General features: G+C 38.8%; 2 protein-coding genes across 4 annotated transcripts; both read right to left on the bottom strand.

Moving 5' to 3' along the window:
* Positions 1-1,345: 1,345 nt before the first annotated feature.
* pcyt2 (phosphate cytidylyltransferase 2, ethanolamine) lies at positions 1,346-9,539 on the bottom strand. Its single transcript, XM_032564169.1, has 12 exons — positions 9,236-9,539; positions 6,810-6,898; positions 6,452-6,613; positions 5,665-5,816; positions 5,544-5,585; positions 5,305-5,443; positions 4,619-4,701; positions 4,329-4,406; positions 3,793-3,858; positions 2,737-2,802; positions 2,419-2,507; positions 1,346-2,340 (listed from the first exon to the last, which is right to left on the bottom strand). The coding sequence occupies exons 1-12, from the start codon at positions 9,358-9,360 to the stop codon at positions 2,220-2,222; spliced, it is 1,212 nt and encodes a 403-aa protein (XP_032420060.1). The 5' UTR covers positions 9,361-9,539; the 3' UTR covers positions 1,346-2,219.
* Positions 9,540-10,374: 835 nt separating this feature from the next.
* sirt7 (sirtuin 7) lies at positions 10,375-17,117 on the bottom strand. Of its 3 annotated transcripts, none has more exons than XM_032564167.1 (10): positions 16,479-17,112; positions 16,211-16,348; positions 15,753-15,857; positions 15,607-15,677; positions 15,446-15,518; positions 15,261-15,338; positions 13,332-13,568; positions 12,964-13,044; positions 12,779-12,885; positions 10,375-12,087 (listed from the first exon to the last, which is right to left on the bottom strand). In XM_032564167.1, the coding sequence occupies exons 1-10, from the start codon at positions 16,581-16,583 to the stop codon at positions 11,877-11,879; spliced, it is 1,206 nt and encodes a 401-aa protein (XP_032420058.1). In that variant the 5' UTR covers positions 16,584-17,112; the 3' UTR covers positions 10,375-11,876. The 3 variants fall into 3 exon arrangements, with proteins under 3 accessions (XP_032420058.1, XP_032420057.1, XP_032420059.1); XM_032564166.1 differs by having other exon boundaries at positions 15,261-15,359; positions 16,479-17,108; XM_032564168.1 differs by having other exon boundaries at positions 11,901-12,082; positions 15,261-15,359; positions 16,479-17,117.
* Between the last annotated feature and the right edge of the window lie 169 nt (positions 17,118-17,286).

The raw sequence follows: 17,286 nt of genomic DNA, 5'->3' as shown, positions 1-17,286 counted from the left end.
TAATTTGCATTTATAATCAGGTCAAGGGAGTTGTTAAAGTGTAGCTCAAACAGGTGTCCCTGCTCGGCTGACCAAACAAAACCAACCAGTCAGAGAGGAGGTCAACATTTGTAGAGGAAATAAAACACCAAAAGGTCTGAAAGCTCACAGAAAACAACCAAACAGGCCAACTGGATAAAAACAGCCAGAACCCCGAGACATGAAGAGAGACCTTAATGAACGTGCATTGACCTCCTGTTGGCATAGTTACTTTACAACAAACCCAAATGTGTTTGTTTGTTTATGGTAGAGTTTATTCATGCGCGGAATTTTTATTTGTGGTATCAAAGTAAAAGAGGCTGAACAGATGTATGCACGCTTGTCCAATTTAGATTTGCAAAAATGAAAAACTAGAAAAATATGTATTTTTTTTCTTTCAGTTTACAATTGTGTGCTAATTTGCACTGAGATTTGTGGTTGTATCATAACACAATGGTGACACACATTAAGTCATGGATGTTGACCTTATTTGTTCATTTACTATCTAAACTTTAAATAAAGAACAAAAAGGGCCACTCAATAAAGGTAAACTAATTTTATTTTGGGCCTTGTAAAGATTAGAAATGTCCTCCAAGGGCCGTAGTGGCAGAACGTATTGATCATAAACTATTAAAACATGAATAAATCTCTGCATTCGAAAGTTAAATAATATTGAACATCTTTTCACACTGATATAATTAGATAAAATCTACTTTGATTTGACTGATAAAATAATATTTCAGGCCTAAACTGCTATCTTCTATTAACGTGTCCCTCTACAGTCTGGAGGGCCACATGAAAAGCTTTGGCGGGCTTTTCATGTTTGTGTGTGTCAAACTCGGGCCTCGAGTTTGACACACACAAAGTATAACAGAAACAAACTTAGTGTGACAACAGATCACCTGTCCTGGGGTCACAGCTCGACCAAAAAAATCCCTGCAGCAGAACTTTCTTACACGTTGCACAACTTTCTGAATTCATTTCCTCAAACGCGCCACTCAAAATATGGCGACGCTCGCGCGGCCTTTCCTTTTGGTAGCGACGCTTACATTTCTCGGCCAGAACTGCGACTCAAGGGGTGAATAAATGCTTTGAAAGAAATAACGAATGAATATTCAAAACGTGACATTACTAAATGTGATTTAGTACCACTTTGGAAGATGATGGCGGATACTGTAAAGCCATGCTGGTGTTGGTTGTGCGAGTGCTGCGGCTGAGTTAGCTTCAGTTGTTTCGGAGCGACTGTGGCCTAATTTCTCCGCCTCAGCGAACCAGGACTATGTGCTGATCACACAAACGTCCGCCTGCATGGATCAACACGTGACGCTTTTCACAGATTACCCATTTTATTTCACAGAGTGAAATATACACGCACAAAAAAGTTGTTACTGAAAAGCTGCGAAAAGCGCCAACATGAAAAAAACAAAACAAAACAAAAACAACCAGGTAAGTTTATATCTCACCACGTTTAGACCATTTTGTTTTCAAGGATCACATTAACAGAACTCTGTTAAAAGAAAACAACAGAGGAGGTCTGGAAATGAAAATCTTTCCTTTCCTTGGATTGTCTCATAAAAAAAGAAGAAAATATGTTATTTATTTAAATCAAACAGCTTCAGAGACAGAAGTGGTTGAAACTAACAGCCCTTACAATAATTTATAGCTTCAGGATCGAGGCACTACGTTCCTCTCACACACTCACGCCCTCTCTTCTGTATGCACTCGCTCACACTGACACACATTCATTCACACTTGGTGCAAATTCAGGTGGTTAAAATCCACAGATAAAAATCGACACACTATTTCACAAGTTATTATACAAAGCTACGACGGTTTTTTTTTTTAATACAGTGAGGACAAAAACAAAACTATAGCAAGAAATTAACGGTGATACTTTACAGCGCATTAAACATTACTGATGCTAAAACTCCTTTGCTTAAAAGACTGATATTAACAATTCATAAGTTATGAATAAAATCCCAAACTCAACATTCTATCACATGTAGTGTGTGACTCAAATGGGGGAAAAACTAAACCTAACAAGTAAAGTTTTCTTTGGCGGAAATGAAGGAGTAAAGATTATTTCTTTAAAAACTGAGACCGTATAGAGGATCTGAAACAGGCTGGCCCTGCCGGATCATCCTTCTTAAAGCTGAGTTGTACCTGGATGCATAAAACAGATTAAAAACTGTCCAGGCGCATTAATGTGCCACAGCTTCATCCTGCTGCGCCTCCTGCTCCTGGTGTTCCCTCCTCTTCATCGCTTCGAACACCTCCATCTCCTTAGCCTCCTTTTTCTGGTTCCTGGCTTCATACTGCAGCCTGGAAGCCCAACAGATATTTAAACATAAATTAAATAAACACATTAAACTGTGCTGTGTCGCTCTGGCGGTGTGTCACCTGTTTGCGATGATCCTCTGCACGATGTCATCAGTGGTGAGACTGTTCCCGCTGTCGATGGTCCTGAATATCCCCCTCCTCCTCGGCTCCTAAAGGACGAACACATAACTTACTGCATTAATGCAACCAAGAACCAAATGGAGAAATGTATTAAAATATCACTGCAGAAACTGGGTCTCCTGGCGCCATCTTGCGTTAAAAAATAACAATGTAATAAATTATGTAATGTAGTGATTACAACTCCTAGGTGCTGCACAGATTTTGTGTGGCAGTAATTTTTAGACATCGTTTTTTTGTTGTTGTTGTTGTTGTACTCACAGCGTATGGGTCGACCCCGTCCTTGTCTGGAAACACCTCGGTTTTGCCGTGACAAACCAAATCCACCTAGAAAGTAACAGAAATGCAGGAATACAGCAACAAATGTAGCAACCCTAGTTTATCTAAAACAGTGAAAGATCAGCATGATGTCATGTCAAACAGCAAAAAAGGTGTTTAAATAATGTTGTTTACCACATTTTTATATGTTTCAGTCTTATTTCAAAATGGTTCATTTCATCCTTCAAAACTATAAATACCCTATGATGAGTTTTTATGTATATATATATATATATATATATATATATATATATATATATATATATATATATATATATATATATATGTATACAGTATGTCTTATAGATAAACTACTAAGACATAACATGTGCATAAGTATTCACATTTTAGGATGCTTCCTAACATTTTGAAGCTCATAGTTTCTATGAACAGATTTTTAATTGCAAGCCCAGTTGTAGTTACTCTCTTTCTGTCGACAGTTTGCCAGGCAAGTTGAAATTTAGATGGAGAACGCTACTTGATCAAAAACGTGGCTGTCCAAGGGAAGCTGGACAGCTGTCTGTTACTTATATTTGTCTGCATTATATCAATGTACAATACTTTAATCACTTATGATAATGACTCTACTTTGCTGAAAATTGAATATTCTGAAAGTTGTTCTTGTTTACTGGATAAACAAGAACATTTATGGATAAATCAATGTTTTGGATAAATTGCTTGGATTTCCATAATTTCCACTGGGGAAACATGTCTTTAAATAAAAATTGTGAAGAAACAATTTGCCTGTTAGAGGTTCCGCTATATGAAAATTATCATCAATAATACAGTCAGACAGAGAAATAAAGTATCTTAGTTTCAACAAAGCTCTATTAGCTGAAAATCTGATGCAGTAAATGATGGTTTTTGGTGTTTTTACACTTTCTTCTTGCATTTGGGAGCAATTTGCAGCCATTTTTCAGCCAGGCTGCTATTGTTCTCTTTAGCTGAACAGATAAAGTAGGTGCTAATTAATCCATTAAGAGAAAGTGAGGAACCCACCTTGAAATGATCCAGCAGGTCCTTGCCCACTGCATAAGGAGCACCAATCACCACCTCTGACACATACTACACACACACACACAGAGAGAAACAATTAGGGAAAAACAAAATCTTCTGATACTTTTTTCTCCTTTAAACGACTCTAAACCACAAAGCAAAGCTAAAACTTTTTGCTTCCTTAAATGTTAGAAAATTTTGAAGTCTCTCAAAAGGCCTTCATCAGAACTGATAGCAGAGTACAGACATTGATTGTGTAACATTGATATAACTGACACCAACACACACACACACACACACACACCCACGCAAACACACACACACACACACACACGCACACACACACACACACACACGCCATGCACACGGGTAACAAGGACTCATTGTTCTTGGCTGATGGCTAACTAGAAGGAATGAAGGGCACAGAGCCCGGTTCAGGCCGCGGTGCTGCGAACATGAAGAGCAGAAAAGCAGCCCACCACTCTGAGCATCAAGCATTGTGTGTGTGTGTGTGTGTGTCTGTTTGAGTGGGAACTCACCCGACAGGCGAGGACGCTCAGAGTCCTCTCATGGATGTTCATGATCGGGTAGTTCTTCCTCTTGTAGCGGTTCACTTCCTGAAGATGGTGGAAGGACTCAGTGAGTGCTTTTACATTCATATCAACTAGATGTTTACTTTTGATGGCAGCAGAGGTTTAAAAGTTAAACTGTCTCCCAATCCTGGACAGCAGACGACGTGTTTCCAAGTCCCAACATGTTAGCTGTGCTGTTAGCTGATCTTCTTAGTGCAAAAAGAAATCATTGGAGATTAGTGAGAAATTCTGCACACCTGATCAAAGTGCAGACCCACGATAACGTAGGCCTTCTCCGCCTGCTTGTAAACCATTTCCAGGAAGTCAACATGGCCGATGTCTGGAGAAGGTCAGAGGTCAAGGCAGAAACATTTCTACACAGCAGCCAGGAGGGAGCTCATAAAACAACACAACCTCTTCCATTTTGCTGCTGTTTTGTTATATTTTCGTTATTTACTGCAGCAGATTCACAAAGCAAATAGCATTAAACACATGAAGACGCTAAGACCAGCAGACGGGACCAATTTGCACCTAGTTTTGAATCGCTCTCTTTACATGTGAATCAGACTGGAATAAAAACATGTTTTACTTTTTATCTGAATGCACGGGATTGCTTCAGACTTGCATTTCTAAATCAATAAGCGATGCTGCAGATGCTAAAAGACATAACACATTTACAGTTTCTATAGCTGCAAATCACATAAAAAATACATAAACAAAGGCAGGAGGTATGCCATTACACATGCAAAATGCATCATTTGTATGTGAGCAAACTGCCTCAGAGCAGAGTTATGCTGTACGGTTAGCAGACTTGTTCCAGGACCAGCTGTGCTGATGTATGCTGTTACAGAAATAGACAAATACTAACATTTAAGCACATTTCACAGCTGCAAATACCTCCATAAATTTACACGTCAGAGTTTTCTCATGTGATAAAAGATACGGAAAAGATCAAAAGCTCCCGCCACATAAATGATGGTGTCTCCAGGCTGCGGCTCCTTCCCTGAGGCAAACTGGATGATCTTCTGAGATGTTTGCAGGAACTGAGACACCCCAGTCCACGGACTGTGGAGTGTAGCACCCTGAAAAGGCAACGGCAGGACTTAACAGAGACTCTCTGCTGTCGCAGAGCAAAAGCTGCATGTAATTTCATGTCTTTCCAGACAGAAACCATTTATTTACCTTTCCAAAGTTGTCAGTGTGCTGCTGGTAATCTGTATTTTCCTGCAGGGAGAAGCACGGCAGATCACAGTCAAGATAAGCAACCGTGGGCGACATGCTGAACACAGGAGTGTGAACCTACCATGTTGCTGTGGTGGGCTTTGGTCATTAGCAGCATTCGTCCCACCAGGTCGGTGGTGGAGACGCCCTGAGTGCGTTTACATTCTCTGTAGCGCCCGGCACGCTTAACCTCTGCGTACGTGTCCTTACCGTCAACTGTTAGCGTGATGTCATCTGACAGACAGAAAGCAGTCATCCATTAACTTTAATGCATTTTATTGGGATACTATGTGATGAGGTTGAGTATAACTGTGAAGTACAAGGAAAAAATACGCAGGTTTCCAAATTTTCAGCAGAAAAAATCTGAAAAGTGTGGGGTGCACTTGCACATAGGCCAAAAAGTTGTGTTTTGGTCTCATCTGATAGAAGCACCTTCACCTACATGTTTGTTTGCAGAGTCCGCTTCACAGCCTGACTGGAGAACTGGAAAAGGGACCCATTCTTTAATAAAAGGCCAGATTTGTTGACCACATCACTGGTTGTGTGAAGTGAAGATGTCTGTGAATACCTCAAACTTTTGCGAGATAAAAACCTACATAGAACGTGAGACCGAATAGTTCTGTCACAACAAAATGCAAGACCTGTGATTCATGTATTTAAGGCCAACTTACATTTGCTTTAAGACATTAAAAAGCCTTTAGATAAATTAGATAAATTTTAGATAAATTACCTTAAGACCTTTTAAGTAGAAACGTCGTTCACACTAAGTGTTATTTTGTGTTGATTTATCACAACTAATCCAATTAAAACAAAGTGGAGTGTTTTGTCAAAACGTGACAAAATGCGTGTTAAAACAAAGGCTGCCTCACCTCCATGCACACAGAAGTCACAGTTGTATTCGTCCAAAGTCTCCAGAGTGGTGACATAAGGTGCTCCCTCAACTATCTCATCCACCCACTTGATGGCGCGGACCATCTTGTAGCGCTCTTCCTGAGTGAAAACTGGGGGACCTTTGTGTTTGGAAATCTCCGCTTTGAAAAGAAATTCTTGGAGTCAGATGCTTATTACTGGCGTGTCTGCAAGTCATACACACGTTCCCTAAACATTAACCGCAGCTTTGCATGAAACGCAATGATATGTCATGAAATGTAATGATATGTCAAGTCTTTATTAATAAAAACATTTAAACATGGAGGAGGAAATTCATCTCATACACGTTTGTCTTACCATCTGTGTGGACCCCAACTATGAGGTAATCTCCCATTGATTTAGCCTGCCGCAGCTGGTTGGAGTGACCATAGTGCACCATATCGTAGCTGTGGAAACAAGACATCAAGAGTTTTAAAAACAATAGCTTGAAGAGGGCACTGCTCCAGGTCAAAAGAGATAAAACAACAACCACCCAGAGGGAGGCTGCAGTAACAGCACCCCCTGCCGTCAGGCTTTCTTCTTTTAAAAGCAACTATTATCTTTTAAATGTCCTATAAGCAAAGACGTTCAGGGCCAACTAAACAATCCTTTTGGGTTGAATATTCACTATTGGGGTCCATGTTTGTGGCTTTCCAAACTTATCCGAGTTAATTTCACCCACCAGCAGCAGTCTGTTGCTGGTGGGTTATAGTGATAAAGGTTACTGGGACTAAGGTAATGGCCACAGGCATCCTGTCGGCCACCAATGAGCAATGTTTATTTGACTTCAGTCACTTAGTAACTAAGGCAATCGATGCTTTGCTATGCTAAACCAGAGACTTGACTCAAACAGAAAAAGTAAATATGAGGAGAAGCGGCTGCTTTTATTTATACAAGTAATAAATAACTAATTTGGACACTTTTGATTAGTAGTGAATTAAAACTATTTTACAGCTCTGTAAGATTACAGCCAAACCTTTTATTTACTGAAGTAAAAGTAGATACCAGCAGTGCATTAAGGCCAGAGATTACCAGAAACATCCAGATGTTTAGATCCATTCGACCAATCCGATCATTTTTGTTGTGAATCATGACCAGTGGTGTTGTGGATAAAATAATTCTGTGTCCTTCCTGTGTCTCTTTTATCTGCTCACACGCATACTGCTGCTGCTTACATAACCATAACACATACGACTGGCGACAGTCACACATGAACAAAATGAAACTGATAACCAATACCCTTTGGTCCAGAATGAGGAGAAGATAAAAGCAGAACTCGCTCTACAACTTGGTTGCACCTCTAAGGTGAGCTAAGTGTGGCCCAACGCTGCAACGACAATGAATGTCACTCTGTATCTGTTCCATTTGGAGGATTTTGTAACATTTGATCATTTTTGGCATCAAATTCTGTTTTAAACTTTACAAAACTCATTATTTCAGGGTAAAACTCAGAGGAGTTTCATGGTAGGGACCCTTAACCGGTGAAACGAACTCGGTTGTTGCACAGAAAAGGTGCAATACAACAATGGTCATATTCTGTTACGTAAGAGTTGACTTGCTCAGACAGCAGTCAGAACCAAAATAAATGACAAAAGTTAAAATAGAGTGTTGTCTGAAGTTAACAATTAAGCATGTGAATATGTTTGCTTTTGGGAAAGGGTTTGAGTTTAGTCAGAGGCTTCTTCAGAGTCACTGTAATACTGACTGCTAACAATACACCAGTAATACAATAGCACTACATTTTAGAAGTGACCAGGAAACCCCAAACCGCCCCAACTCAAAGGAATATTTATTGAAAATAAAACAAATCAGTTTAAAGTAAAAAAGGTTCAGTTCTGAAGCAGAAGCTGTCAGAAGGTGTATTTGATTATATTACTCATCAAAATGTAATGCTTGTTTCTGGTTATGTCAAATGTTGAGTGTACGGTGTTTTTTATGACTGTATTTTTGTGTTCAAAGTGCTTCATGATATAAAATACCTTGTTGCTGAAATGTGCTAAACTTGATTCATAACTTTTTTGTTCCAGGCACAGGACCAAAACAGATACATGATTCTGCAACATGAATCAGTTTTCTGAGCAGCAGCAGCAGCAGCAGCAACCAAATCATGCAGAAATCCTAATCTAATAACACCAACAAAAGCTTAAGGTTCCACCAAATAACTTCCATCTGACAGCTTATAAATGCACTTAAGTGTGTGAGTTTAAGTCTCTATTTATGCCAGTAAAATGTGTTGAGGAAAAAAAAAAAAAGTTTCTCCTTGAGCCACTCTTAGCAGTACTTACTGTGCAGGTTAATTAGAATATAACTACATGTTATGTTACACTACTTTATGGACCAGCAATCAAACACCTGTTTGCTGGCGGATTGCCTGCGAAATAGTTTACCTAGAACAAACACTCAATACGATATCAATTAAAGGCACAGGAGGATTGTGAGATTATGTCTAACCCCTGGGCATAAGACGTTTTGGAGATTGCTACTACATTCACATAATTTATTACATTTAATTTAGATAGTTACATATATAAAATATTCCCATGACTAAATGACAATCAATATGCAAAATAAATAGAAAGGCTATGACTATAAATCGGTTATACTCCTGTCATCAACTGCTAAGTAGCATGCTAACAGTAGCATGCTAGTCAGCCGACTTGTTTCCTGCTGGGGTTTTCCACAAGGACAGCTTTAAACCAGACACGCTTACCAATACCAGTAATACCAGTATAAGACCGACTCACCATCCATCGCACCACAACCGGACCACCCTCTTCCTTTTCTCCGGGCTACACGCGGAGGCACCCGGCTTACTGCAACCGGCTTCTCCGCTCTGATCCTTGGTAGCGTGGTGTCCGTTTTTGATCATTTCTACGAGTTTACAGAGAAACGTTTAATGTTTTAGAGCTGCTTTGTGTTTTTTTAAAAAAGTTACTACAATCTGTGCTGAAAGAATTAAACAACAAAAGTCTTCAACGGGTCAACCCCGCTTCTGGTGATGGGACAGAATGTCACTGAACAGCGGCCAACGCCTCCGATTGCGTCACAGCGATCGGATGGTCTCGCGATGACGTAGTGGTTGCATAATTAATCCAAAAAGAGATTTAAAGAAACAGAACCCGAATTTAAACCGAAAACAGTTGACTTCAGTTTAGATAAATATACACATTTGTACATTTTTTTAAATGTAAAAACTCCTAAAGTTGTAATTTCACGCAAATTACCAACTCCAAGTTATAATTTATGCTTAACCTCAGGTCTTTTTTTAAAAACCACCTCTGTAAAATGAAAATCACGGAAGCCAATGTATATATGTAATGTAATAACTAATAAAAAAAGTGTTGTAATTTTGGTAATGCCACCTTATAATTCTGCTCCAATATATAATTTATTTTATTAACAGAGGCAGACTTGAATTCAGTCCATACAAAATATTATGCTGCTTTCCTTCCTTCTCTTTCTCCTTAACTCAACTGATCCTCAACTAATCATATCAAAAATAGCCTGGCGACCTGTCCAGGGTGTACAGCTGGAGACAGGCACCAGCACCCCTCCCGACCCCACTAGGGACAAGGATATACAGAAAATGGATGGATGGATATCAAAAATGAAAATTTTAGCAATCAAGAAACATAATTAAAAATTATGTTTCAAAATTCTTGCAAATAAATGTGCTTGATAGGAATAGGTAGTACACAGTACAATGCATCTTCAAATCCCCAAATGAAAAAAAAAAGTAATTATAACCTTCAGAAGAAACACTGGGTATGTACATTAGATATTTGTACAACCCTATTACTATGTACTGATACCCACAAGAACATTCTGTTCATTTAGCATAAGTCAGGTTTATATTTGGGGAGAAAAAACCCACAGAAGGAACTCAAAATAAACAAAAGCTTTTAATATTCTGGTTTTTGTTTAGCATCTGAATATCATCTTCAAAAAGAAAAAAAAAAAAGTCAAGTTTAATACCAGATGGAAGTAATAAACCATCAACAAACTATCTTAACATACAATTCTAATACACAGTTCTCAACCTGCTTATGTTCCACACATTCCAGCAAGATACTGCTCTTGTAATTAAACCCGTTAGCATTAATATGTCAATAAAACAAAATGTTTTATAAACATTAGCACCTCTGGCGTTCTTAAACGAGTTAAAGCATTAAACGGTAAACATTGTTTTTTTTTGTCTTATAAACAAATGCTTTACAAATGCACCAAAGGAAAGCAGAGTCGTCTTCACATTCAGGTTTAACACTGTTTTCAGTTTTAGGAACTGTGAACCCAAGCTCATTATAGCTGTTCCCTGTTTTTGATTTAATAAATTACATGATGATCTCAATATCATATGACCTTCCTGAGACAAAAATAATCAATGCAATTGTTACTAACCAAAGAAAACATTAAGTTATCACATAAAATAAGGAGTAACCAACACATGAGTAAAATATGAAACACTTCTTTCTTACACCTCTGTAAACAAATAAAGATAATTGTAAAATAACCCAAAACATATACAGTTGTGATGGTAGGTTACAGAACGACTGCCAAGTTTAAGAAATAGTGTACATAAACTACAACCCCTTCAAAATAAACACAAATGTACAGCAATGTAAAAAATAAAATGTATACAACTTTAACATGCACCCTCTGAAAAATGGAGTAAAAATATATCTCTTGCATGTAGAAACAGTACAAACCTCAAATTTTTTGCTGCCTTGCTTCTTCTGAAATGTTTCATTGACAAAAGTCTAATTTTTCCCAAACGAACACTAAGGTAATTGGCACTTTATATGGCAGCACCAGAAGAACAATAATAATGTTTATCTATCAACAGGCAACATTGTTAAGTCAAATTCGCTCCACAAAGGCTTGAAAAAAGAAACAAAAAAGCTAACATGGTGCTGTGCATGCATATGGCGCAATCAGATGAACAAAAAGTGCAGGAGTGTTTTCATTACTATCCAAAACCTGAAAGCTTCCGTCTTCAGGATCTTTCTAAGACTTTTTAACCAACATTTCTGTTGATAGTAATTTCCACTGCTCAGTAATCCCACAGCAACTGAAGTGGGTTAAAATTGCAGTTCTTATTAACCCCGATCTCCTAGCTGCTGTAAAAAAGGTAGCATTAAGAAAAACAGAAAAACTGCTACAAGACGGGAGCTACTTTTAATTCCCGCTGCTGCTACAGAATGAATGTAGAACAAAATAACAGTGCAAAAAGCTTTCTGTAAATCTCATCACTCATACACATGATGCATGCGTATATGTATCATTTCAATACAGTGAGCAACAGCATCTGCGCTCCTCAAGAAGATAAGGAACATAAATAACTGGTAGCACCTGAATGCACTTCATCATCTCCAAGACTTTCCCTCATTATGCTGCTTTTTTCTTTTTTTTCCTCCTGCCTTTGTTGTAGCCTCGACCGAACCAGCCGCCCTGCAGCGACGAGGTTTCCTCCGACGGCTGCTGGTTCTCGACAGAGGGGCTTTCCAGGCCGTCAGGGGCAGCTAAGACCTCACGGTTATGGCTTTGGACTTCTTCTAGGCGAAGAGGCGTGGCTAGTTTGAAAATAGGGTCCTCTGCTCTGAGGAGACAATCATAAAGGAAGGAAAAACGTAGATAATCCGCCATTTTGTTTTTTTGTTTACATTTTTGCATGCTTTCATAAATGTCTAGTGGCTTGCAAAAATGATTCAACCTTACAATTGCAAACCTAAGTAAATGAAGTCGCTCCTGACTGCAAGTCGCAGGACCAACCAAACTATGAAAGAAAGTGCGGCTTGTAGTCCAGTAAAAACGATACATGCAGTAGTGCAGCCAACTGCCTTCAGACGACATCAAATTAGTTAATAAAGTCCACCTGTGCAAATATTAATCTCTGTATAAATCCAGCTGTTCTGTGAAGACAACTACCATGGAAAGGTTTAGATCACATAATAAATGTGTATTAGAGAATGGCTCAGTCAAAGTCCAGACTTGAATCCAGTTGATAATCTGTCACAAATTAAAAATAAAATAACCTTAATAAAACAAATTCACTCCACACTTTTCAGATTTTTTAAAAAAAGAAAGACACATATATAAACATCCTTCTTCTTCATAAACCTAAACTATGTTGTGTTAGTCTATAATATTGTAATTTATATCAGCATGTGATTTATTTCAGCACTGTTCACCATTACTAGCATCTCCAACAGAAACATCCACTTATGTCCTTAACAGAGGAAGTTAAATGGAGCATCGTTTGCAACTCTGTTGCTGTATCCAGTCCATACCTGTCGTATTCAGGAATCTGGATGTTCAGCTCCTCCATGAGGAGCCTCATGACATCATCGCACTTGCCGTTAATTTTCAGCACGGCCAGATCATCTTTTGGAGTCCACTAAAAATAGAAACAGAAACAGAAAGTCTGGTGCAGAACATCAAGGCATTTACAAAACAACCATCAAATTTAATGTACCTGGAGATTCACAATGTAGAGTTTGGGCCTTTTGTTTGCAGGCCTACTCATGGACCACAAACAAGCATATTTCTTTAGCACCTGTTGAAGTAAAAAAAAGTCAAAATTCATTTATTTATGTTAGATGTGTTTAGGTAGCAAAGAACTAGACTATCACAACAATAAATGTTACTGGTTGATAAGCTGTCTGAGAAATTGTGATTTAATATTATTTCCAAGCAATATACTGATGATAACAATGCAAGTTGGCCCTCTCAAAGACTAATAAACTTTCATTATGTACAGAACACGTCACAATGGAACTGGAAGATATTTTGAATATCTAAAATAAAACACAATAAACAATAATGAGGAAATGCAAAACCTGCCTTCAGACTGGAGCCCAAGCAGAGTATGACGTCGGCCTCGTTGGCAGCCTCCGCCGCTCCCTTCCAGTTCAGAGGTTGTTCCAGGGTTCCACGTTCCCCAAAGTGCACTATGGTGTCTCTCAGCTCACTGCCACAGTGGCTGCAGCGGCGCCCTGTCCCATGGCGGTGCAGCGACGTCCGCTCCGTCACATCAAATAAACGCACAAACTCCCTGGGAGGAGAACAGGAAGTGCACACCTGGAAACAGAGACAGTTGGTGCAACTCGGTTTACTTTGGGAGTGACTTCCGCAAGACAGTTTATAAAACAAGTCATCCATTTTGTCTGGCACAAAAACTCTATTTACAACCTGTAATCTGTGAAAGCAGATGCCTTTTAATTGTAACCGTAATGAGAACAGCCTGCCTAAATCCTATCTGGCTATTAAATAAGGAAGCCGCGTCTCACCGCCACATTCCTACATTTCAGTTCAATTATTTTTTGATTTTCACACAAGACAGCTTATTGATATAATTGCAAATATTCATCTTGCAATGCTTAAATAGTATTTTTATCTGTAGATACAAAAGACATTTAACAAATATTTATGGACTTATGTTATTTTGTTGTCATTATTTTGTAAAAATCAGCTACGACATTCAGGGTTTTCTTTTATTTGTTTTGTTCATGATTGATTTGGAAAAGAAGTAAAACATCCAAGGTGTGACTACTTTTACAGGCTGGATATGGCTAGTTGATGGCTATAAAAAAATAAAGGTCATTCATATTTAGTCAGGGCAAATATATAAGTTAAGCCACACTAAATTCAAACTTGTGCACTAAATTCATATATTTAAAAATCATCTACGGTGTGTGTTGTGTGATTGTTCCAACACTAAACAAAAACAAAAACAATGGGTCAAACTCATCCCAAAAACAGGTTCATGTAAATCTCTGACCAGAGCTACCGGTCAGTTTGAGAAGCCGTAACAAACATCACAAGGCCTAAATCAAAATAAGAACATAGGTAAAAGCATCCATGAAGTTGGATCCCTACTATAATCAAACACAAACAAACACACCGTGTCCCAAATTATTATGCTAGTGATATTTTCTCAGATTTTCTTAAATGGTCAATGCAAATGATGGTCAGAATAATTTTCAAGTCATGAACTATTACAGTATAAATCAAATTTTACTGAACAAAGCTCCCCATGAGAACAGTATTTTTTTTCAAAAATAAAAAACCCAAAATGCACTGTTCCAAATTATTACGCAGAGCAGATTTTCTAAACATTTTATGGATTATAAAGAACTGCAAACGGTCATTCTTTGAATGTGCAGCATTAAGTGGTCACATGTACTAAAATCAACAGCTGTTTCAATCAAAAACATTTTAACAGACCGAGTTACATGTTACCAGTACGATAACACTTCAGTTTTCGTTAAATATCTAATGTTTTCATATCTTGTCATACGGCACTACACTATCTGATTATTTTCATCAGCAGACAGAGCCTTTCTCTTTCCCATATTGCTTGAAACCTGTGGCCTGCTAAATAATGTGGAACATCCTTCATAAGTAGATTTCCTTTAATTGAGCTCACCAGACAAACTAATCAACCAGCTCTCTGAAATTAATTATAGTGATTCAAAAAGCCCTGACACACAATACCATCTAGAAATTTAATAGCACAACAAGAAATTTAATCTTTATGACACTTAAATCCAATTTGCACAATAATCTGGAACACAGTGTAGTGAAGCCAAAAATCCAGCAGCATGTAAAAAAAAAAGAAGACATTCTAAAATGTCCACTGCTTTTGCAGTAGAACAAAAACGGAACTATCTTACAACAACATCCTGACTTACTGGAAAGTAGAAATTATTTAGTTTTAAGTGACAAAAATCAGTGAGAGACAAAAAAGAAGCCATGGTAGAGGAGTGTTACCTCGATGAACATGTTGCCATGGAGCTCAGACAGAGCTTGTCTAGGCAGACCGCTTCGCAGGTGAAGTCCATCACAGTTCTGAGAAACAACATGTTTCACCTAAATTGGAGGGAAAAAAAGAAGACATTTAGATGTTCCTGGAAGAAAGTGAACAATCATCACCACCTGTTTGGGTTTTAACATACAAGCTTCTCTTTATGCAGCATCCTGATACACATGTGTGTGACGGTTGGTGCAGCTTTGCTCAAGTCTGAAGAGCTATAAAAGAAAACAGAAATGAGAGCAAAAATCAGTTCAAAATATTTCTGAAAATGGCTTTCAATTTCCACCAGTAGCTATAACTCACCTTACGGTGCGGCCCTTCTGCAGCTGCGTCCACACCCCGTTAGGTCCTCTGTAGTCTGGGATGGAGGCTGCCTAAAATTAAAGTCATCATCACTTCTGGGAAACCTTTAAGTCACAAAAACACAGAGGAAGAGAGGTCCGGCGTACCGTGCTGATTCCTGCTCCAGTGTAAACCACCAGGTGATTGGCTTGCTTGGCAGCCGCAGCCAGCTGCTTGACTTTACTCTTCAATTCATCAGCCTCGTCAAACACCTGCAAACAGCACATGAGGATAAATATGCTAGACATATTAGAAATCAGGCCCCAAAGAGAACAAATATGCTCATTTATAACTTTTATTTATCTTTCTTCGCACATCATAATCTCAGTTAATGGGAGCAATTTGATGGAAGGGCCCCAATATGGAACCCTGAGGTACCCCCCTGGTGATTTTGAGTCTGTTCTGGTTGTAAAAAAAAAAAAGGGACCAATGGCCATACATTTAGTTATACCTCCCTGGCCGGTATAGATGTTCTCCTAGTGACAAAAATTACTGCCCTGCAAGAGTATTTTCATTTTTCCATTTGGTAGTCCGCTGCTGAGCTCATTCATTCATCAGGTCTCACCTCCTCCTGCTTCCTCTTCAAGACATTTCTTCGGATCTGCCTCCTGCAGAGCTCGTCCACGGCCTCTCTGTGTAGCAGCAGCGCTGCGGCCTCTTCCGCCGACCGCTCAGCTTCAGGCTTCTTCAGAACCCGTCCGACCTGCGGAACGACCGAGAACCCTCTCAGAATTACCTCCATGGAAACCATAGCTTTAAAGCCCCGGCTGCTAGATTAGCATGCTAATGCGGTACGCCGCTATCTAATTACGTTTTTTCAAATGTCGTCTCACCAGTCGGAAAACTTTTCTCTCTCTTTCGCGTTGTAGTATTTTGGCTTTTTCCAACGCTTTTCTCTCCGTCCGGGCTGAATTCCCGGTCTCCGGGTCCTCCTCCATTCCGACTCCGGTTAGCTGGAAACAAGCTAATCTATTCAAAACAAAGCGACTGAGAGCGGAGGCGGACGTTAAGGCAAGTAGATCAACGCGATGAGGCGACCGACAGCGACCCCTGCTGCTCGGAGTGTGAAACTGCCCTTAGATTCAGAAAGTTTAGAAGAAAACAACTTGATGGTGGATTACTGCCGTGTCGAGAACTTTAGAATTACAATAGAAAAAACAAATCCTTCCAAATAAACCAGAGAAACTGAACTGTAAATGGATAGCATCTCGTTTCCCTACTTTTAATTTCTAACCTACTGAAATTAATTCCGTTATCAATATCGCCATGCTTTGTTGCTACCTTTGCCATTTTGTCTGCCATCTCATTTCCATTTGCCCCTATACTTACTAGTATTCACCAAAATACTACCATAAACCTCATTCTTTGTGTTTTATACGTTGTCTGCTGTATCTGAGAATATCTACTCTATCCTCTGAATTACTATGTAAACTTTGCAATTATGAACTTCTGAACCAATGATTGTTTTAAGTGACTTGTGGTACATCACTCACCCTTTTACCCACTATAACAAAAATTTCTGGAATTAAATGCCACTCCCATCTTGTCATCTGAATTTTTTGGTGCATCTCTGCAGATCTGAATGTAATTATGAAAGCTATCAATATAATCCTGTATTTTCAGAAACATCGCAACATAAAA

The sequence above is a fragment of the Xiphophorus hellerii genome, chromosome 5 (assembly GCF_003331165.1).
Source record: "Xiphophorus hellerii strain 12219 chromosome 5, Xiphophorus_hellerii-4.1, whole genome shotgun sequence".
In the NCBI taxonomy this organism is placed as follows: domain Eukaryota; kingdom Metazoa; phylum Chordata; class Actinopteri; order Cyprinodontiformes; family Poeciliidae; genus Xiphophorus; species Xiphophorus hellerii.
This window is presented reverse-complemented; position numbering and strand designations above follow the sequence as displayed.

Coding starts and splice junctions, on each gene's coding strand:
- pcyt2 (XM_032564169.1), bottom strand. CDS start 9,360: ATGATCAAAAACGGACACCACGCTACCAAGGATCAGAGCGGAGAAGCC. Junction 5,586..5,664: donor AAGCCCACCACAGCAACATG/GTAGGTTCACAC, acceptor TTCTCCCTGCAG/GAAAATACAGATTACCAGCA. Junction 5,444..5,543: donor ACACTGACAACTTTGGAAAG/GTAAATAAATGG, acceptor TTGCCTTTTCAG/GGTGCTACACTCCACAGTCC.
- sirt7 (XM_032564166.1), bottom strand. CDS start 16,583: ATGGAGGAGGACCCGGAGACCGGGAATTCAGCCCGGACGGAGAGAAAA. Junction 16,349..16,478: donor AGAGAAAAGTTTTCCGACTG/GTGAGACGACAT, acceptor GTCGTTCCGCAG/GTCGGACGGGTTCTGAAGAA. Junction 12,088..12,778: donor CAGATTCCTGAATACGACAG/GTATGGACTGGA, acceptor TTGTCTCCTCAG/AGCAGAGGACCCTATTTTCA.